The sequence below is a fragment of the Periophthalmus magnuspinnatus genome, chromosome 17 (assembly GCF_009829125.3).
Source record: "Periophthalmus magnuspinnatus isolate fPerMag1 chromosome 17, fPerMag1.2.pri, whole genome shotgun sequence".
Classification (NCBI taxonomy): Eukaryota; Metazoa; Chordata; class Actinopteri; order Gobiiformes; family Gobiidae; genus Periophthalmus; species Periophthalmus magnuspinnatus.
Window position 1 is genome coordinate 21,575,302 of NC_047142.1, and position 23,082 is coordinate 21,598,383.

A 23,082-nucleotide genomic window follows, 5' to 3' on the forward strand; every position below is an offset into this window, starting at 1 on the left:
ATGCAACAAGAATTGGGGAAGGAATTAACACAAAGTTGTCAATTCAGTTGAGGTGAGAAAAACATAAAATCCACATTACAAAGCTGTTAATGTAAAACACATTGAAAAACAGCATTGACCTTTGCAAGGCCATAACTTCACCTATAACTTCCAAACAGCACTGTGCTTTGATGCGTAGCAGCTGAACAGTGTCAGTCTAGCTAACGCCAACACTTGGTGATCTAACCACACCCCCTCAGCATTTAGTAAAAGACTTTAATGTGGTGTAACAAAGCTCTCCACCACAGTGTCAGAGCAGTGCATGCTGGAGACCATCAGCACCCATTGTTCTGTATGCACGTCTGTCTCTAAGGGAAAGAAAGTCATAGTCAGATGAAAAGGCTGCCAGCTGTTAGGCCATGTGTTCAGCCACTAGTCTGGTGTCTGCTCAATCAGACTTTCAAATATCATCAGCATCATAACCAGAGGAGCTCCAGAGTCAAGTAAGATTTAAGATTTTTACAACCATTTACAGGAACTTTTGGGGGAAAAAGCCCTCTTCTGCACATAATAAAGTAAAATTAATAACTGCACAAGTGTGTTTTGACACACAAAAATGTCATGAAAAGATTGCCCGGTAACACGGCGATGTGCATTGCTCATGATGAGCAAAGCAGACAACAAAAACAATACTAATAGATACAAAATAAATTATTTCTGGCAACCATTTCAAAATGGTTTTGATGGTCAGTTTTGTGACAGATCCTAAACAACACAGACTGTAACAAGGCCGAAGTGTTGCTTGGCAACAGAGGCTGGCTGCGAGAGATATGTTCAATCTGAGGCTCACAAAATACGGCTGCCAAATTTATCACAAAAATAAAACCAAACCAACATGGTCTTGTTACATGGGCTGGTACCCGAGTGACATCTAAAGCTAATGTACAGGTGTACCTCTCACTGCCCGGGGTGGTGATCCTGTAGAAGCGGTGTCGGAGGTGATGCTTGTCTCCATGGTAACACGTAGTGCAGAGGTCGTAATTGGTGCATTCGGCACATTTCCAGCGAATACCAATGATGGGCTGTTGACGGCAGGTGTCACACATAGTTCCGTCATGCTTGATACCTACAGTGGGAGTGGAGTTATGTAAGTTCAGTCAAGTCAGATTTTACTGCGTGATAGCACTGACAAACATTCCTTTTAAAAATATGTGTTGACAGCAAAAACAAAATTAAGTCAATAGTTTACCTGCTGAAAAGTTTTACACATTACACACTGTAAAGTTGAATTGCATTGAATTTGGAAGCAACAGGGGAAAACACCTCTTATTTAATACCACTGACAAAGAAGAGCAGAACTAAAGGTTGTTGGCCTTTACTGCCATCATGATCAAATAGTAAACATTACACACACTTTCAGTCTTCAGAAAAACAATACGTGTATTCATCTATATAAGTAAATAAGTCGTGCAATCCTTTAAAACTACGTCTTTGCACCCAAAGGTACTTCTTTACAAGAGATGGCGCATCAGGTGAGCATGTTACCTGTAGGAGCACTGTCCAGTATCCTCACGTCGTACGCTCCAGAGCAGCGGTAGTTAGCAGCTGTCCCGTTGTCCCAAACCACGACCACCTCCTCGGGACTCTCAAAGCTCCTCACGGTGCCGACATGTCCCTCTCCACCGTCCTGTTTCCCCCACTTCCAGTCAGGTCCACGCACCACTCTGGCTCCAACTCCTTCCATCATCGCTCGGTTGTTCCTACCCGTGGTCATTTACGAAAGTGTATCGCAATGCCACAGAAATTCAGCAGGCTAGAGTCGTGCGCTAGCCAGCTACTGTTGTGCCTTCAACAGTTTTACAGACTCAAGCCCACAGAGAAATCAAACAATCCACGGGATTAGCCTGTTAGCAAAGTAGCCTGGTCCGCTACCTACACGGCTGTGGGAGTCTCTAAAAAGTGAGTCCACGATCACGCTGCTAGTGCGTCTCCGCGGCTCGCAGTGAAGGAGAAAACTAAGCACAACGTACAATTTCCATATTTAGTGTTGAGTCAAAACGGTACTATGCTCTTCTCCAAACAGAGCTGCAACCTTTTCAACTTAGCAGCAGGCTAGCGAGTCGCTGTGTTAGCTAACAACAGCACAGTTAGCAGATGCACCTCTGCTAAGTCCTTTTGCTGAAATAAAAAATCTTCCGGATGCAGTTGTTGCCTGTTGATGTTGAGTAAAGTCCATCCGGTTGTCCTTATGTTAACCAGGGGTGGCTTTCTAGATCTAGCTCAGGATAAACGCGTCGCCATTGTTGTAAATAATCGCTCAGACTCAGAAGCAACAACTAGCTCCAGAGCTGAACGACAAAGCCCGAAGACGAGCGGCTGGACAAAACAGCATGAACCTCTCGGCTGCGCATGCGCCCTACAGGCCAAGGCCCGCTGCAAGTACATCAAAAAACCTGACCAAAACTTAGAGTTGAAAGCTTTTATCCAATCCACAATATACTAACCACACTTTAACCACACAGTGGTTCTACAAAGACAAATGATACACGATTTTAGTAGTTGTAGTCTCACAAATAAAAAAAGCTTTGGGCATCAACAAGTGATATCAAAATTGAGGAATAAACAGAAATGCAGTAGAAGACTTATTTGGACCACAGTAGAAGAAGACTTACAGTGGTAAGTATTTTACTCACCTAAAACCTCAATATTTTATTTATATTTAAGTTATTATTTTGCCTTACATTGTTATTACCGTATGTGCAGCACTTTGGAAACTACAGTGGACAAAGTTATTTGTATGGTCATCAAAACAATAAAAAATAAATAAATACATTTTTAAAAATCACTAAATTAAATAACAATAATTTAATTAAATTAGGTAAAAGTAATTACCTGTAGGTGAGCTAAAGCTTACTCTGTCTCCTGGGAGGCTGCCTCCAGGGAAGCTTCCATACCTGCCAGAGAATAATTACTATCATGCTTCTGGTTAACATGGTCTAAACACATAAATAGTGTGATTATTGCCTCATAAGCTACATAAAAAGCCTTTTTGGATATAACATGTGAATTACAACCTAATAATTACAACATTATAACCTAATAAATACATACAAGAGTTGAGATGCAAATAGAGGCTTTTGTAATTGAGTTTTGTTTTTTTTATCATGAATTTTTTATCATGCATTGTGTATGTGATGCATTACAAATCATTCAAACATTGTTGCATATGTTGAAAAAGTACATATAGCTTGGCCTAAACATTTCATTATTAAATGTAAATAAACACATAAAATACATACATTTTAAAGAAAGATGAAACATATTTTAAACTGTGTAACATACTTAAATTTAAACTCAATGTAAACATAATATGATACTTTTCAGGTCTCAAGTGGTCCACTCTTGTGTTTCCATGGTTTCTTCCAGCCAGCTCCAGCCCAATGCTGTTCTTCCTTCTCATCTTGCTGGTAGCTCCTGAATCAGATGTTTTTTGCTGGTTTGTTCTTCTGTTCTTTTCCTTGATTTTGTCTCCTTTGGCTGTGCAAAAGTTTTGTTCAAAGTTTTCTTGTCCTCTTCCTTTGCTCATACATGGCACACTTAAATTTGTTGTTGGGCTCTGGGGAAAAGTGCTTGTCATTTTCCTTCACTTCTCCTCTGCCCAGATAAAGACAGATAAACTTGAATCCTCAACTCCAGCCTCTCTTGTTAGATTTAGACACAGTTTTTTTTTTATTATGTTTTCCTGTTATATTTAGTTTTTTTTCTTGCTACAAGTTTTGCTAACAGTTGTCTCAGTGGGTTTGGATGGCTCATGTTAGTGAGGATAAGCCTTATATTTGGGGCTGCATCTGTTTAGAGCACTTTTGTTGTCATAGTGATCTGAGTTCTGGCTCCTCAGTCTCTTGGACTTCATTGATTATGATATATTCTCCTCCTCTCTCAGTGTTGACAGATTTCAGGTTAGATTTTTGAGTTTTACCTACTTCAACCCAGGAACCTGAGTACATTTAGGTTAAATTGTAACTAAATTAAATTGTAGCTCCAATTTATTTGAGTAGCTTAAATATAAGTGCCTAGGCTTCTGTCCACCTTTGACAAAGGCTATGGGGTAATATAGGTGTTTTTCAACCAGTGTGAACACTAGTGTGCCTTGAGGTATTTCCAGGTATGCCTTGAAAAAATATTAAATTTGAGTTAAGATTTAAAAAAAAGTAAAAAAAAAAAAAAAAAAAGAAAGTAAAATAATTACATGTAATGTAAAGAACTAGACAGTAACATGGGCATTATTAGCTACATGATGCACCACATTAAAGATCTGATAAATAGTAGATGTTTGTTTATTTGATGATGATGATGATGATGATGTTTATTTATTTTATTTATTTATTATTTTTCCAGAAAAAATTTAATATGCCTTAACTAAAAAAGAAGGCTGCAAAACACTGACATAGCGCCATAGCCAACAAGTAGCCCAATTTGTCATATTTGTCATCTTCAACACAATACAATACAATACAACGCAATACGAACCTAGTAAAATAAGATTATGTTAAGCTCCCTCCCTCTATTGCAGATAATACTGGACCATTTTAATCAGATTACCTGTCTGTCCAGTGGCCGTACATCGCATGTGTTACCACCATGCGGCGCCCTCTCGTCCCATGTGCGGTGAAACAGCGCCCCCTCCTGTCACATCGTTGCGCTCAGCCTCCTCTTCCTCTTCCTCCCCTTTCCGCGGTTGGTCCCCTTGACTGTCTCCTTCATTTCAGTCTCGCACTGCAGAGTCCCGTCGAGCTGCCCGTCCTTCTGAGAGGAGGGAAACAGGCACATTGCAATGATCTCGCCGGAGTTCAATTTCAATATTTTGACTCGGGACCTGTCACATTATGTGGAAAATCAAGTGAAAGTTGGACTCTTCGACTCCGGTATAGGATTCTCCCTGGTGCTGGGGTTTAGCGCTGCCTACACCTGCTACTATTTACTATCAGTAGCGAAGGTAAATGTATATGTGTTGTCGTGTTTTAGTAAAAGTTTCTTTTTTATAGCGTACATTATAGAGAAAAATGCTGGATCCCGCTGTTATTGAGCGGTGATACAGTGCTGCAGTCACTGTACTGACGGCGAGGTTGCATCGGTCTACACCGGTGCTAACGCTGATCTGCACATGTCTGATGATGCCAAGCTCGAAAGAGACATTTTTACTGTAAATTAAACGCTAAAATCAACTAAATATATAGATGCACCCTGACGTTTTTGTATATTTTCTTGAAGTAGTCGTATTGCGTTAAGGTCATTTGGCCACATTTCAGCATTGGCTAAGCTAGCATTAAATACCGGTCTCTTATGCAATCTTAGACTGTATACAGTACAGTCAATGTATGCGATACAGCACCGAAAAGCCTTCAGCAGTGTTATTATAATGTTATTATGCCTAGACAACTAACACTGCTTGTCACAGATATAAAACACATTATACAATAACATTATATTTATTCCACCCCCATCACAAAATGTAACTAAAAAGTGAACGTGACCCCTTACCAAATTCCCATGATGTTAGTGAATTGCAACCTTTACCCTGTTGTACAAACGTGTGATTGTGTGATTGTTGTGCCATAAAAGTCCAGTTTCAAACTTGCACGTGTCATTACGTGGTAGTGGGGTCAAGGTCTGCAATGCACCTTGTTGCACATGTGTTGTTAATCCTCTATTTTTTCCATCCTGGATGGCAATGGACTATAGGTCAGGCTTAAAAAGGATCTTGTTTGTCTACTTATCTGACTGCTCTATTTCTTATTCGGCATTCCAACTTCATTCCAACATGACCCAATAAACCATACATTATGATATATTAACTATGAATAAAAGATAACGAGTGCTACTGTGTGTGACAGTAAAATGCTACATCACCATTATACGCCAGACTGGTGTGGAATGTAATAAAAACTACAAGCTTTTTGTGTTTTACAGAAGCCGCAGCTCATCTCCGGGGGTAAAAAGTTCTACCAGTTTTTGAGGGATCATTGTCCTGTTGTGTCCGAGACCTACTATCCCACCTTCTGGTGCTGGGAGAGCCGAATTCAGACTCTACTAAGACCATTCGTTACAGCCAAACCTGGAGTTGTCTATAGAAAGTAAGTAATACATTGTTCTATTTCTTGCCCAGACTGTAACTGTAAATATTGCATTCCCATATTTGAATTATAACATTGAAATAGACTAGATCTGGCCACTTGACAAAGTGGATTTAACAGTATTATCAATCAAAGGTCTGTGTTGTGTTCGCTACCACGGCATGTTTCTTAATTCTTTCACAACTGTAGTGAAATCTTTGCTTAGTCAACACTCAAAACACGTTATATAAAGGGACCTATTGTGTAGTGTTGACTACCCTGATTGATTTGCATTGCAGAGCTTGTATGCTCAGAATACAGTATATATTGGTATAACAAAACCAAGAAAGGGACACTATTTATTGTGTCTTCAGATTGAATAAAAAACACAATTTGTGAATTGAACTTGTTTTTCATATACTCTCATAATAAGTATGATATTGAAACTGCAAGCTATGGTCATAATTATGTATTGCCATTTATTGCCTTTGGATGACTGTGCATACTGTAACTCGCAGGTTGGTTTATAACCTTGTTACAAAATGCATTGACTAAGTGTCATTTAAAACAAATACATAATATCCGCTTATACTGTAAGCTATATATTATGGCACTTGAACATGAGTTTGTCATATTAGTATCATTATTTGTCCCTCCCATGTACATTTATCTCCTGACTCCTCAGTCAAGGAGACACATATTCTCATATTGCACAGGGGCAGCATCTATCTCAAAAACTGGAAAGAGTGATGGTCACATTTTCTAAGGTTATTATTACATTTCCTGCGGGGACACTGGACCTCCCCCTGTAATGAAGTTACTCAAGGTTGACACAAGGACGAGCTGTGTGAAAACTGTCCTATTTGTAGTAGCGGGCAGTGCAGGTGTAATTCCACTCATGTCATTGTCCGAGCGAAGGATTACTGCCGCTCCCCTCTCCACCTTGAGCCTGGTCATTTGGGACAGGCCTTTGTCGACTTTAACCCCAGGTGTATATTTCACTTTGGTTCTGTAATTTCAGGCGGGAGGCAGTCCTACTTGTTTCTGCTCTTTTCGTGTGGGCATGTGTGGGTTTGTAATGCTGTAGCAGCAGCAGTGGGACTGAATGACCTCATCTGCCAAAAGCAAAGGATGCAGCCAAAAAACCCAATTGCCCGTTGCAATCCTCTGGTGCATTGTGCTTCTTATCTGTTTGGGCTTGTTGCTAAGCACTCAGATAAAAAGGGATGCTAGAGAATGTCAGAGAGAACTGGACACAGAGTGAAGTTAACTCCCCCAGTGGTAATGACACTGAGGTACCAGAAAGTAAGAATGGAAGTGTCATCAAAAATAACCAATCATAAGCATTTGTTTACTGCTAGTATATATTGCTAAGTATATTGTCTATAATTATATTCTATTTATATATTCATGTAATCTATATTGCAACATTGACAATATAGATTACTCTGTGTTCAAACTAAATTATCTCTGGATGACTCAACTCTACTAAGTGCAATGTAACATGCACAGTATTTGCTTATACTCCAATTAATACACTTGACCAAAATCTTAACTTGTTTCTTGCGGATCAATATTGCATGGTTTTATGAGTCATAATGGCCTGCTCTTGACCAGTGTGTTGCGTGTCTGTCTGTCGGTGTCTGCAGTGAGCTTATTAAAGCAGCAGATGGAGGGCAGATCTCATTGGATTGGTTTGACAACGACGACAGCTCCTCGCACCCCGACCCGTCCTGTCGACCCACCGTTCTGCTCCTGCCCGGTCTCACAGGCACCAGCCGAGAGTCCTATATTCTGCACATGGTCCAACAGAGCCGAGATCTCGGATACAGGTGGGTGCCCCCGAACTCAGGCCTGGGGCAAGGATTAGCACTCTGTATAAAACACTTTACCTTACAAAATATAATGCTTCAGTTTTATGCTCTACAATACTGTCAAATATGATTCAGGTTCAGGCTCTTCTAATATGTTAAATACCTTGCTAACAATGTCATGCAATTTTATAAAGGAAAAAATGGCAAGAAAGTAGTTTATAAAGATGGGAAAAATGGAATGTTCATGTTAAAATGTACAATATCCTCTTCTTGATCAAAAAAGACAGCATTCTGGGTTCACACCCAATTTGATCCTTTGCTGATTAGTGTCCTGTCATAAAAAAATAAATAAATTATTATTTATCACAATTTTCACATTTCAATTAAATCTCAATAATACAACAAGAATTTATCATTTGGATCACATTTTTGGAACAGTGCAAATTGCTGCATTTTCATCCATTGAAAATCCACTTAAATCTACTTGACCCTATAGATAAAAAGCTTAGGCCAGAAGCACTATTTTAGTGCATGCAGCTCTTAGCATCCTATTACACATTGCACCTGCATATTGAAAGACAAATTGTTAGACTATATATTACAAAAAAAAAAAAAAACAGTAGCTGAATCTTTGTGCTGGTTTGGGATCAGCTGAGGTGAAGTGCATTATAAAGTGAACATCTAAGCTCGATGTCAGGGGCCGCTTTAGTAAAGAGCCAATCGAAGCACACACATTTGCAGACAAAGGCACTTTCTCCGCAGTGTTTCTTTTCTCCAACAGGCCAACCCTCTGCTCTCTGCACTCATTCTTTCACCCAGATTTTGTAAAAATAAATAAATTTTAAAAATACAAGCAAACTCAGCACTATCCATCTTGCTGCCCCTCACCCCTGCTTGCTAGTGTCTGTGTAGCTTAATGAATTAGAGTTTATGCCGGTGCTGGCTTAGACCATACCAGCTTCCAGTCGATGCTGCAATGTGTGCAAAGCAGTGCCCCTCTGCTGCCCCTCAGCCCCCCTTGCACTTACCCAGCTGGGACAGCCTGCTTAGTTACACTGCAGATCAGAGATGAATGGGGAGAATTTATGTCTGTATGGGTGCTGGTGTTAATGGAGATGCAAAAGTATAACTGTCATGTAGTTATTTGGGGCAGTTTTCTGTATTGTAAATATCAAAGAGCATAATTCTTACATGAAAAATCTGTAAAAACTGTAAAACCTTTCTTGTAAGTTTAATTTTAGTCTGCACCATTTATTCCCTTACTAAATGCACAATTTTAGCCTAATCAGCAAAAATGTTTGAATAGTATTTTTGTGTTCATATGTATTTCAGATGTGTGGTATTCAACAACAGAGGGGTGTGTGGAGAGACTCTGCTGGTAAGAACAAACTTTATTCATGGACTCATCATCAAATTGCAAAAAGGAATATCTACATAATTTAAAATGGCTTAAACTCTGAATATTAATCGTACTTTAAGTACTTTAGACATATTTATCTTTTTTGTCTTTGTTTATACGACAGTTTGCAATATTAAATTTCAGAGAAGAAGATAGCAAGTGTCATGAAATTCTCTCTTAAATAGTCAACTTAATGAATAAAAATCCTCCATGGACAGATCATTTTAGCTTGAAACTAGCTAAAATCAGTTTGGTCCTGGATTAGTCCTGGTCTAGTTCAGGTTTAGTTTAGAGCTTAAATCCATGTTTGATGTGTTGGTGTGCAAGTCTGCAAATACCTTTTTTATATTCTAGACATACAAACTAAATAATTCCAAATTAGTCAAATAAATTACTTTTATCAAGATTAGTGCACTGTCCGGGTTCATACCAGCACATGTGTTTGGGTCAGACCCAGGGGCAGACTCTGTTATTACCCAGCAGGGATAAAGTTTCAGTCAGATCCAGTATTTTAATGCCAAACCAAAAGAATATGACCTTGTGGAGCACATGCTGTTCTGACACTTGGCCTAATCTGTTCCCTTGCACTCGGTCACTTGCTGGTATATTTAGCCAACAAAAAGTCCCCCCCCCCCCCCCCCAACACTTAACATAGCAGACCTCTGCCAAGATGATGGCCCTTCCTCACATTTAATGACTTTTTCCTATTGAAAAGATCATATTATTTTTAAATTGTCAATTACTATGGCAGTGGTCCTAATTTTTCATAATTTGGAAACCCATTTATAGTAGGAGTTTTAAAATTAAAGTGTGTGAGGAGGTAGCTCTCACAAACTGACTGGTAGTTTTGTTTTTGTTTTTTAACAGTAAATATTAAACATTCAGCAAAGCTGTGAAATTACATTTTGTAGATGGGACACACCCCTGTTGCAGTTCTTAGCAATGGAACTGTATTTGTGTTAAAATGTCTTTTGGCATGTGTTTTAGTCTTTTGAGGTCCAGATAACAGTTAATGATGATTAAAATAATCAGTTATTATTTTAGTAGTCGATTAGTCACATTATTCCAATTCACTGTTGCAGGATTACTTGGCACCTTATGAAGCTTGTGTAGTCTGTATTTCTATTGGGACCATGCTATGCTATGCTATATTCCTATGATGAGGCTTTTGTGCATAGCTCTGAGTGGTTTCTCTGTGGCTATTAAATATGAACTGCCTGTTTTCTAAGTAGGCCAGTGTGTCTAAATGACCCACAGTGTGAAGGATGCCCTCTACCTCCCTTTATGCTAGTGCCCCAGATATACTGTACAAAGCTAGCATTACTTATACACTGCCATATAGAAAGCTTACATTGTCTAAATATTAGGTATTTTCTGTGTTGCAGATTAATTAGATAAACTGCGTGCAGATGTCCCAGTGTAGCCTCCAGAGAATAGTGGAGAACACAAGCTTGAATTTTAATGACGGTCATTGAAAAGCAGGAAGTGAGCAGAATGCTGAGACTTTGCCTTAACAAAATGGGAAATTATTATTTTGTTCACTACAGTACATTCTCAATGTCTCATAAAGATGGAGACTATGGTGCCGTTAACGCTGATGATTATGATGATACTGAGGACTGAGGAATGCTCTTTAGCTGTAGTTCTTAATTAAGTTTAATTCAAGTACTTATTTTCTGTTTTAGTCCTAGTTCTATCTATGCTAGTTGGGGCTAGTCTTGGTTTAGTCCTGGATTCAAGGTTAGTTCTGTTTAGATCTCTCTTAAACCTGATTCAATTCTAGTTAGACCAGGGTTTGACCCATTCCAGAGTGACACCTGCTTTATTCATGTTTTTTTGATCAACATAGTTGTTTTTTCTGTTTAGAATTGCTGTAGTTTTTTTTATTATTATCACAATTTTGCTCACAGATGAAGTTGTTAGATGTAATTCAGATGTATAAGTTTAATTGAGTCCATTAGTAAAACCGTTAGCTTTAATCTTTTGTAATTATTTTGTGACAATGATGTTAATGACTTCATTGTAATGTCAAACTAAAAGTCTTGTTTCTTGTTTCCTTTTAAATACAGCATCAGCTAAATCAAATGTATTGATTTTCTTAAAAGGGGGAAAGACATGCTCTGCGTTCGCCTCATGCACAATCCATACAGCTATAATGTAATTAACATTCTTAGTCCTTGTGCTAATTATTAAAAAAAAATATGGAGAAATGATTATTTGACAAAAGCCACTGCAGCTCATTACAGTCTAAAGATATGTTTGGAATATTTCACGGTTAATGCTAAATGTTTTTTCATTCAACTTTTTACTATTGGAATTTAATTGAAAGGTAAATCAAATGTTCATAATCACATTTTACAAATGAAGCAGTTTTCCGGCAGTGCTGCTTATGGTGAAATACTGTAAAATCTCAAAACAAAATATAAGCACTAAAATGAAAACTGAAAAATTAGTAAAACACAGACTTAAAACAATAACAAGCACAATATAAATAAATAGATACATTAAATCTATTGTCAAAACTCATTATAATTTGAACCTGTTATATTTGTATTTTCTGTCAGACCCCAAGGACATACTGCGCTGCTAACACGGAGGACTTGGAGACTGTTATTGAACACATCCAGAGGAGTTGCGCAGTTGCCCCTCTCATGGCGGCTGGTGTGTCCATGGGCGGGTAATCAAGCTTTTCTCCTCCATATGACTTTTACCATCACAACATCAGATATTGCACACACTTTATGCTCTTCAAGACAGTGCAAGTCTATGACCTTGTATTAGAGCTGAACAATTTGGGAGAAATTGCAATGTGGAATATCAAAATTTAGAATTACAGTTGGCCAAAAATGTTTTAAAAAAATACCCAGATACCAATTCATACGAGAATTAGTATTGAAAAGTGATACTGGATTGAGCAGGTATCGATACTGAAAAAAATTGCATCAATAGGACAAAGTTGGATCATTCCAAGTTTTAGAATGGTCTGATCTACATCAGAACTAGTATTGGTATTAGTTATTAGTATTATTGAACTCATATTATTTGTGTTGAAACTTACAGTCTGTTGTCTAAAAAGGCATGTGTTTTATTAGGGATGATCTTTTTTATTCAAAATTCGCTTCAGTCTAGTACATATAAATTACACTCAAGGTCACAGCTAAATAGGCCATTTCTATCTGCAGCTCCTGATTTAAGGAAATAAGATGTGAAATACAGTAAGCAAATAATCAAATATTCCACAATTCCCTCTCTCTTAAGCATGAATATGTTAGTGCAATATGAACCATCTCACACTCTGAGGATTTTAGGGACCGGCCTCCTGCTGGTGCCCAGAGTCAGGACTAAACATGGAGAGTCAGCATTTCAGTTTTATGCAGCAAAAACCTGGAGCAGTCTTCCTGAAGATGTGAGACTGGCCTCTACTTTGACAATGTTTAAATCCAGGCTCAAAATGTGTTTGTTTAGCTGTGCATATGTGCTGAAGGGTTTTTATTCTGCACTCTTGTATTGGGATTTTAATTACTTTCTTATTCTGTAAAGCACTTAGAATTACTTTGTGTACGAATTGTGCTATACAAATAAATTTGCCTCGCGTTGCCTTGAGCATACATTATGCCAGGAAGCAGATAATTGGCTGTAGTTAGAGAAAACCAAAAGGAAGTCATTATGTTGTGAGTTGAATATAACCTCTTGTTCATAATTTAGTAGCTAGTACCAATTGTACACTCTAAGATATTGAACACAGTAGTGGAACCAGCTGTTTTTGTCCAACCTCCTCATCCTCTTTCTACAAATAGTCCAAGGGGACAAACTAAGCACTGCAGGAGTGAAGAGCACTTGTGGGGTTTTTTTTTGTTTGTTTTTTTGGAACACTCTTATATGAATCATAAAGCACAACGAGTGTAGCACTGAGGAGTGGATTTCTAATTTTAATTTACCAAAGCTGAAACACTATATTTACACTTGGTTGCTAGCTGTTCCTCCTTAAGCTGATGAAAAGTGGTTCCAACTATTGAATTTTTGCCAATATCTCCAATAAGGTACCAAAATACACCAAACCAAGTGTCCATTTAGGAAGTATTTAGCTTAATTTAATAATTCACCTGTTGCTCATCTGCATGTGACATCTTTTTAAATGGAATCCTTCCCGGTATTGTAATTGACAAACGATAATGCAAAATATAAGTCAGATGACAGTTCACACACCTCAGGGTAATTCAATGGACTTAGCTAAAAACAGAGACTCCATCCATCCATTTTCTTCCACTTATCCGGGGCCGGGTCGTGGGAGCAGCAGTCTAAGTAGGGGCTCCCAACTTCCGTAACCTCAGACACATCCTCTAGCTCCTCCAGTGGGACTCCAAGGCACTCCCAGGCCAGCTGAGAGACATAGTCACTCCAGCCTGTCCTGGGTCTTCCCCAAGGCTTTCTTCCGGTGGGCCATGCCCAGAACACCTCCCCAGGGAGGCGTCCAGAGGGCATCCGGAACAGATGTCTGAGCTACCTCAGCTCGCTCCTCTTTACATGGAGGAGCAGTGGCTCTACTTCGAGTTCCTCCCATCTGACCAAGCTCCTCACCCTATCTTGTATCTGCGATCTTGTCCTTTCAGTCATTACTCAAAGCTCGTGACCATAGGTGAGGATAGGAACATGGATTGACCAATAAATCGAGAGCTTTGTCTTTCGACTCAGCTCATTATTTACCACAACAGTCTGATACAGTGACCGCATCATTGCAGACGCTGCACCTATCCGCCTGTCAATCTCACGCTGCATCCTTCCCCCACTCGTGAACCAGACCCCAAGATACTTGAACTCCTCAACTTGAGGCAAGGACTCACCACCCACCCGGAGAGAGCAAGCCACCTTTTTCTGGTCGAGAACCATGACCTCGGATTTGAAGGAGCTGATTCTCATCCCAGCCGCTTCACACTCGGCTGCAAACTGCCCCAGTGCCTTCTGCAGGTTCTGGCTCAAAGAAGCCATCAGGACAACATCATTTACAAACAGCAGAATTGAAATTCTGTGGTTCTGTTGGCCCCTAGGCTGACAACAGTGAGAGACCTGTCCCCACCCCAAAGGCCTCTCATACCCTCCCATTCACCAGGTGAACTCCAACATGAGGCGGCTGAGTTGTGGGGCAATAAGCAAGCCCACACCAGCACGCAGCCTCTCTCTATGGGCAACGCCAGAGAAATGGAGAGTCCAGCCCCTCTCAAGGAGTTGTGTTCCAGAGCCCAAGCTGTGCGTGGAGGTGAAGCCGACTATATCTAGCTGGTAATGCTCAACTTCCCGCACAAGCTCAGGCTCGTTCTCTCCCAGCGAGGTGATATTCCATGTCTCCACAGCCAGTCTCCATGTCCCGAGATTCAGTCATTGAGGCCCCTGCTTTCGACTGCTGCCCAGAGCTCTTTGCACCGGCCTTTCACGGATCCTCCTGCAGGCGGTGGGTCCATGGGAGTACGGCCCCACGTTGCTCCTTCGGACTGAGCTTGGCTGGGCCCCGCGGGGAAAGGCACAGCCGCCAGGCATTCACTGTCAGGCATCAATCCCAGGTCAGGCTCTAGGGTGGGGCTCTGGTAGCACAAATCCGGGCGATGTAACTGGCCTTGTTTTAACTATCTGGCCTTGTTTTATCCCTTGTCATGAAAGGCTTCTGAACCACTCTTAGTCTGACCCATCCCCCAGGACCTTTTTCCATGGGTGACTCTACCAGGGGCAAGAAGCCCCCACAACATCATTTGGGTGGATCATTTGGGTGCTCAAACCCCTCCACTACGTTAGGAGGCAGTTCAAGGAGGGGTAATAATAACAGATACTTCTTACAGTAAACAGCTCTGGTGTGTTATTTTTAGTGTAGTTGGTTCCTCCCTTCAGAGAGATATTTAAAGTGATTTACCAAACACTGTCAGAACTGAAGAAGCTACTAGGATGAGTTGCAAAACATATTCACTCTTAAAAACGTTTGTTCAGTTGACAGAATTAAATTTTCTTTGGCTATGGACCCTATCTTGAAATTAAATAGTTATTTAATGTCACATTTTTCTCATATCCTTCAGCACAATCCAAACCTTATATTATACCTTTATATGTCTTACTGTTCTCAGACCTTCTCCTCTCCCCTCTCCTTTTAGGATGATGCTGGCGAACTACCTTGGTCGTAAGGGTCGTGAAACATGTCTGAAAGGGGGTGTGGTCTTCTCAGCAGGCTGGGATGTGTTTGAGTGCACTGCCTCTCTGGAAAAACCTCTGGACCGATTCCTCTTCAACTCCTACCTCACCAGCTGTCTACAGGCCTCAGTGGACAGGTCAGTTATTTGGGTAGACACAAACTTACCTTAACTTGTTCTGATGTGCAAATTTGGCATTATCCTTAGTTATACCTGCAGTGTGACAACCTCATGGCAGGTTGAGCTTGTATGCTTAATTTTGAAGTCACATTCACACATTGACATAATAGTGTAGGTTTTATTTAATGGGTTTTAGTTAAATTACTTTCCCTGTTATAGAGGCCATTTTAGTACATTGGACTATTCAAAAGATAAAATATTTAGTTTTGAATTGCTGTGGAATTGGTCCTAATTTCAACACTCTCAATCCATGGATACCATATAGGTGGTGTGTGGGAAGCTGCACCTAAAAGCATGACCTCGGTAAACTTGTGGTTCTATTTCTGAATTCCTTCAGGGTATTAGCTGTACTGCTCATTCATTTTTGTCACAGCCTTGTCAGCATTTATATAGACTTCATTTTACACAACTCATTTTACATGACAGCTGATGATGACAGTTTTATTTTTATCTGCCCCCTAGACACAGACCCGTGCTTGAAAAGTGTTATGACATTGATCACGTAATGAAGGTATGACTTGTTTTTAGACTAGCAAAATATATCTTAAAGAACACTAAAAACGATACAATTACAATAATATCTATTTCGCAGGCAAAGACCATTCGTGAATTTGATGAGAGGTTTACGTCCATAATGTTCGGGTACCCCACAAACGATGATTACTACCGAGATGCTAGTCCGATCCACAGGCTAAAGTCAGTGCAGGTGCCACTGCTTTGCCTCAACGCTGCTGATGATGTCTTCTCCCCCAGTCATGGTAAATTCTATATTACATTAATAACAGGTTAGCACTAGGCATGTCACAATGCAAAATTTGTGTGTTGTGTTGGTGCTTAGTTGAATAATCCTAATTTTTCAGTTATTCACAATTATCAACACTGTGACTAAACAACACTGAAATCCTTCTGTACTTTCTTCACTAGTATGTGATTAACTTGAAATAAAACTTTCTAAAAAGTAAAACTAATGTGACATTTACAGCTTTTTTAGTTCTTATGATCATATTGTAGCTGTATAATCACCATTTTGAATGTTCTCCTTGTTTCTGGGTTTCTCTTATTGAACAGAGCTTATCATACAACTACATACTTCAGACTAACTGACCATAAAGTCATTTTAATATTGAGAAAGGAATCTCCTTGTTAATTTTTGAGGGAATATTATATTATGTAATCCTATCAATACCTTCTTATATAATTTTGAGCAGTATGGCGGCACTGGAGGTGAGGTTTCTCTGTAAATATAATTGTAGATATCTAATATAATATCTTTCAATGACAAACACATTCACAAATGCAGCTTGTAACAAATAAAATTTTCTTTATTGCAGCCATCCCGGTTGAAGCAGTGAAGCAGAATCCAAACCTGGCGATGCTTATCACTTGTCACGGCGGCCATATTGGATTCCTGGAGGGGCTGTGGCCGCGGCAGAGCACTTACATGGACCGAGTTTTTAAGCAGTTTGCCAAGGCAGTCATTGAACAGGGCAGTCGTCTTCAGGACCTTTCCTGATATCACCTCATTCTCTAGTTTTATTCCTATTTTTACACTTTTACATTCAATTTCTATAGGTCATATTACATTCCTGAGTTCTGTTTTCATTTGTCTTTCACCTAAGCATTACTCAGCCTTACTGTCATTCCACCTTACTATATTCCATAATGCACCACAATCCAATCATCACATTATGCTGAAAGAATATCTCTGTTAAGGCCTCCCGTATTTTGACTGGACTCTGTACCATCACTGTTTTTCTTCTTTCTTTTGTTCCTTTTCTCTATCATTCCGTCCTATTTTTTCTTTTCCCTTAAGTAAAGGTTAAGTATTTATTTAAAATGGTGCCCATTGTTTAATACAGTGCTCTCTGTAACAATTTTGAAATTTGGGAAATGAAATCAGAAGACCCCATTATCATGTTTTGAATTGGATCTTGTTTGTGACAAATCCATTTCCAAAAAGTACTTAAACTCTGGGCGCAGATTCAGTTATGCTTATTGATTGGACTGGTTAGCAAACATCTATTTTGTGCAATTATTTTGGCACTTTTTAAGCACTGTAAAACCATCATACCTCATGCATTTGTTTATTATTGTCCTATGTAGTTTTAAGTTTTTGTCCTTATTGTATGCACCTTTCCACCTTTTTAAACACACCAAATGTAATATCTTTAAATGTAACAAATGAATTTATGACTTGGGAATGTGAATCATGTCCTCCATCTGTTTGGTGTATGAAAATATTTTCCAAATGCTGAAGAAAGCTTTTGCAGTCATATATCAACAATTATAATTAAATAGATTATTTAATTCTTAATTTATTACACTTATTTCAAGCAGTTCAAGTCTAAAAGTGAAATTGATTTTATTCAGAAGAGGTAGAGAGTTAGAGTAACTTAAAAAAAGATATGTGTTTTTGCCCCAAGTGTTAAGTATGTCATAATCGCGACAATACAAATGCCTCAGATGTTTTGCTCTTTGCAGGTACAAATGGGCTCCGTCCTCACATTTTCCTGCTCCAAGGACAAATCTTGGTCTTAGTTTAGTCTTTCTTTGGTCCTGGTTTGGTTCTAGTTCAGTCCTAGTTGTGGATTATTCCTGATTTTGCACTGACTTCAACCGCAGTCATTTGAAAGCCAAATATTGTCTGAGGTGGTACTTTGCATGAAATATTGGTAATAGTTATTAACAATACAGCTTTCAGTTTGGATTGGAAAACTACAATGAATGGCCTTTTTTCTATTATCCAAATTCACTGATGTAGCACTCTATTGTATGTTTCTTTTGTGAAAATGCCAGTGGTTGGTTATGTATGTGAACTCTGAGGAAGCCAGATAAACAACATGAATGAAGGCATACAAATATGCCATAGGAAGTAAAGTAGTACATAGTACTTTCGGCATGACACAAAATCCATATTATTGAACTTTTCTGCTTGATGCTTGTTCCTGATTCACTTTTGCCAACAATGATCCAACGACTGAATATGAATGAGTTGGCAATAAAGAAAGGGGCTGCCATGTGACTACACACAATTCCATTCTTAATAAAGTTTTAAACTGAGCTGGAGGACAGGTCAGAATACTATGGTAGAGACGCTGTAAAACTATTAAAGTGCAAATGTTTTGACCTGCATAATATCTATGTAAATACTGGGCCTATCCACATGAAATAAAGACTGATCTCTGCCAGGACATGTGAACTAGAGTGAGTTTTGTTTTTACACTGACATTAAAAGGTGGCAATAATTGATGATAAATGACATGGAATGACATGACTGTAAGCCCTATATTCAGTCTTAACCAGAAGAAGGAAGTTATTGAGTTGCATCACCCCTTGCCTGCATAATCCCTCAGTCATCCAGGTCTGATCCATAGTAAAAGCCAAAAATAAAAGTAAAATCTGTCAACTAGAGAGCCCTCTCGGCTTGTGGATACCTAAAATGGGCCTTGAATAGATCTAACAGAGCGAAAACAAAAAAGGACAACAGGGAATCTGAACCTAGAAGGAAAGGCATAACTTCTCTACACAACTGGTTTGTCTGAAAAGCTACTGAGAATTTTCAGACAGTATGAAATTCCAGTCTATTTTAAACCTACAAATACTATAAAAGAAACTGGTTCACTCAAAAGGACAAAACCCCAAGCCATAAACAAATAATGTGGTCTACTCCATTCAGTGTTGTGAAGAGTGCAGTGAGTGTTACATTGGAGAAACTCTGGACCCCAGTCTGCCGTACATCTCCATCTCAAAGCAACTAACCACTCCTTTGAAGATAGTGAGGTGCAGATCTTAGCCAGGGAAAAGAAATGCTTTGAGAGGGGAGTTAAAGAAGCAATTTTTTCTAGAAAAGACAATCCTTCCTTAAACAGGAATGGGAGGCCTTAGACATCACCTCCTATATACACAACTCCATCATCAGACCCAAAGGAAACAAAGAACAATGGAGCTAGCCAGATTGCCAATAGGTGTGGCCAGAACTGAAGAAGTGGCTTAGATGAGCAGTGAAATGTCTTCACTCCAACAACTTTTTGTCCAGCTGACACATTTTACTACCACCACCCCTTGCCCCAAATCTGAAAATGTGTTAAAATGAACAAGAAACATTGTTTTACTAAATTGATTTAGCTCGAGTCTTACTGACACATTTTCAACAATGACCTCTAGCACAAATGACAGGTTTGTGTCACTGGAGATGCTGTATTGCATGTTGAAGGCAAAAAAAAAAAAAAAAAAGAAATGCAGCCATAAGCTTTTAAAGTTGCCAAATTCAGCATTTCAGTTAATTTCTCAGTATCCTTTAGTGCAATCAACCAAGCAAAATAATCCAACCTCATGGGAAGCACAACTGATGCTGCTTAATTTATAAATAACTCAAGTATTGCAGTTCACACAAAGGTTAGGCCTACTATAAGAAAGCTTGCATTAAGGGGCATTATAACTTTTCTGGCGAGTCCTAATTGCCTTTATACCATGGAACGTTCCGGGTAAAGACAATGTTGAATTTAGCAATCTCCTTAAAGACATGCAGATGATGCCACCTTGTTCTGGTTCTGTGGAGAGGTGAACATTGTATACATTTAAAAAGCAGCCAGTCCTTATTAGTTAAAATGTCACTGGAATATTCCATGCCAATATCAAGCAGGAGGCACTTCAGAATGTTAGTATACCTTTAAATGTGTTATTTGGATGGATGCGTAATTTTAAACGTATTTAAAATGACACAGGTCTCTTATCAAGGTGGCCTGCCCGCTGTTTGCCCTGCAGGGACCATACGAGTCCGTGCAATATGACTGACATCTAGTGGTGAGCCATGGGATAGTTATGACCCTTGTCAATTTGACAATGTACGTTTATCACTATAGGCTGGCTACAGGTAATAGATGTGGACTGAACATTGCACCCCTTGCCTTTCTGAACCAAACAACTTCGCAAGAAACTTAGATTCAACGCTGCAGCTTTTCTGCAAGCATGATAGTTAAAAAGGTTTTATTACGATGATTAAAACTGCGTAGAAAAGTGCCCTTTAAAACTCCTGTGACTGCACATCTTTGGCCACACTGTCATCTCTGCCGGGCGCTGCCTTGGTCTTCTTTGGGAGCAGACTGGCCTGAATATTCGGAATGACTCCTCCATCTGAGATGGTGACTCCAGAGAGCAGTTTGTTGAGCTCCTCGTCATTTCTCACGGCCAGGAGGATGTGGCGAGGGGCGATTCTCTGCTTCTTATTGTCTCGGCTCGCGTTTCCTGACAGCTCCAGGATTTCGGCGCAGAGATATTCCAAGACAGCAGCGAGGTACACAGCTGCGCCCGCCCCGATCCTCTCCGCGTAGTTCCCCTTTCGGAGCATCCTGTGGAGACGCCCCACGGGGAACGTGAGCCCGGCCCGGACAGACTTTGACAAGGCACTTTTTGGAGGCTTGTGCGCAACAGGTTTCTTTCCACGGCCAGACATTTTGGATCTAAAGAAAGAATAAAAAAAAAATAAAAATAAAAAAGGGGTTTAAATAAAGCTAGCCATAAGTGGCCTACAATTTGTCCTAAAGTGCAATAGTAAACAAGCTAATTTAGAGAGTGTCCGAGCATGGGCCATTCATGGGTTTTCAGAGAAAAAAAAAGGGTGCAACACATCACCGAAGTTATAAACAGGCCTGGGTAGACCTAAGACACCCCAACATTAAATATTACCAATTAAGAAACTAGTCATCAGACAGTTCAAACAGAGTTTCAACGTAGAAAAAGCAAAGACCACAAGGTTCTTTCCACTTACCAACCGCGCAGATTCAGAGTCAAAAGCACAAATTGCACTGTAAAAGCTCAGGCGCGAGCTCCCTGGTGTTATAGTGACCTGTGTTGATTGGCTAATTGGCCGCACGTGGCGCTGCGCACATTTCCTCCAACAGCAGGGGGCAGCAAATGACAAGATTAGGCTGATGTTCTTTGAATTTACTATAATGCCCATTTGTATTTTCTGAGCACTTAAATCTGAGATTTGATTCAAATTATTTCAGTGATAAATCTGAAAAACTTAATTTATGGGAGTGAGGAAGTGTTACAATATTGCACAGCCTTATTTACTGGCTGGGAGATCGATTTCCCTTTTTGTTCTGGATTTGAACCTTGTTCGTTGGATTGAGTTTTTCATCACAGTAAATGGTGTTATGTCTTCAAGACTGTAATGTTCCACAGAAGCTCCACAGGGTTGCGTTATCGTCTTTACTTTTTATTTTGTATACCAATGACTGCAGAATTGCATTTTATAACAGGCACTAATTGAAATTTGCAGACGATACAGTCAGTGAGTCATTGTTATTTTAACAGATCAATGCTATCAATGTGTCCAAGACAAAAGACGTTCTGATAGACTTTCGAAAATCTACCCCTAGTGGCACTCACTCTGTCATCCAGGGAAAAGAAGTTGAGTTTGTATTTGCTCAGTTTATGGTTCGTCTCTGAATATAAATACTTGGGGACAGTTATTAACAATGCTCTACGCTTTGAGCCAAACTCTAATGCCATCTGCAAGAAAGTGCAGCAACGACTGTTCTTCTTAAGGGAAATTAATTCTTTTAAAGTCAGTAATGTTCTTATGACTCTATTTGATCAGTTTTATTGAATCAGTTCTTGCATTTTGTATTGTCTGGAGGGTGGTACCCTCTATGCGTCCAGTAGAAATCATCTGGTTTGGTTGGTCAAAGTGGCTGGTAAAATTATAGATTTACAGCAATTCCAGTTTTGTAGGAGTTTAACCTCCTCCCTTTTGGGCGGCGGCTGAGAATCCCCCCAATCAGGGCATAGAGAGATAGGACATTTATCTCTGAAGCCATAACCAGGATCTCTTAGACCAGGGGTGTTCATTACGTCGATCGCGAAGGCATTTTGGGTAGATCACGTCCCGTCATCCATCCAGTCACATGACTAATATACAGGACAACCAGTCAGATTACACCTGACTCTCCAATGTTCGTACTGGTTTACCTCATCTACAACAGTGTGACATGAAACTGTTAAATCTGAATAAAGATCTGTACAGTGTGTTTGATGATTAAAAAGGAGGGGAGTTACATGGAATAAAGGAATGTGGAGTTATTGCTAGACAATAAGAAGACATTATTATCATGAGAAAATATTACTGCACTAAGAATAATGTAAGAATATTCGTTTCTATTGTAAGCGTCAAAGACCAAGAGACTGAAACGTAAAGTCAGAAGAGTTTAATGAGTTGCACACAGGTAATGTGAACAATGAAGCAACGGACTCTCCAGAAAGGACAGAAGAGAGTCCTGAGACGTGCACAAAATCTTCATGTGTTCCGGTACATTCCATACGTCTGCGCCCCTCGTGGGCACGTGTCATTTACTTTCGTGTTAGTAAATCAAGACACTAGCTTGATGTAGCACTGCACTGCTAGAAAATACCTTATAATAATC

General features: G+C 39.5%; 3 protein-coding genes across 3 annotated transcripts in view; 1 reads left to right on the forward strand and 2 right to left on the reverse strand.

The window, feature by feature from the left end:
- mib1 (MIB E3 ubiquitin protein ligase 1) overlaps positions 1–2,353 on the reverse strand; it is a 52,054-nt gene extending 49,701 nt beyond the window's left edge. Inside the window, 2 exon segments of the mRNA XM_033982133.2 lie at positions 934–1,105; positions 1,525–2,353. Coding sequence (XP_033838024.1) covers positions 934–1,105; positions 1,525–1,753 — 401 coding nt within the window. The 5' untranslated portion in view covers positions 1,754–2,353.
- A 2,373-nt stretch (positions 2,354–4,726) lies between these two features.
- Positions 4,727–18,845, forward strand: abhd3 (abhydrolase domain containing 3, phospholipase). Its single transcript, XM_033983146.2, has 9 exons — positions 4,727–4,975; positions 5,950–6,113; positions 7,742–7,924; positions 9,239–9,284; positions 11,870–11,982; positions 15,440–15,613; positions 16,118–16,166; positions 16,248–16,413; positions 16,987–18,845. The coding sequence occupies exons 1-9, from the start codon at positions 4,814–4,816 to the stop codon at positions 17,166–17,168; spliced, it is 1,239 nt and encodes a 412-aa protein (XP_033839037.1). The 5' UTR covers positions 4,727–4,813; the 3' UTR covers positions 17,169–18,845.
- Positions 18,846–20,633: 1,788 nt separating this feature from the next.
- On the reverse strand, positions 20,634–21,109 carry LOC117385309 (histone H2A-like). The gene has a single exon (XM_033982606.2). The coding sequence runs from the start codon at positions 21,105–21,107 to the stop codon at positions 20,679–20,681; it is 429 nt and encodes a 142-aa protein (XP_033838497.1). The 5' UTR covers positions 21,108–21,109; the 3' UTR covers positions 20,634–20,678.
- Between the last annotated feature and the right edge of the window lie 1,973 nt (positions 21,110–23,082).

Bases quoted from the DNA above. Each gene is read 5' to 3' on its own strand.
- abhd3 (XM_033983146.2), top strand. From the start codon at position 4,814: ATGATCTCGCCGGAGTTCAATTTCAATATTTTGACTCGGGACCTGTCA. The intron at 9,285-11,869 runs GTAAGAACAAAC...ATTTTCTGTCAG, and splicing joins TGTGTGGAGAGACTCTGCTG to ACCCCAAGGACATACTGCGC. The intron at 11,983-15,439 runs GTAATCAAGCTT...CTCTCCTTTTAG, and splicing joins GCTGGTGTGTCCATGGGCGG to GATGATGCTGGCGAACTACC.
- LOC117385309 (XM_033982606.2), bottom strand. From the start codon at position 21,107: ATGTCTGGCCGTGGAAAGAAACCTGTTGCGCACAAGCCTCCAAAAAGT.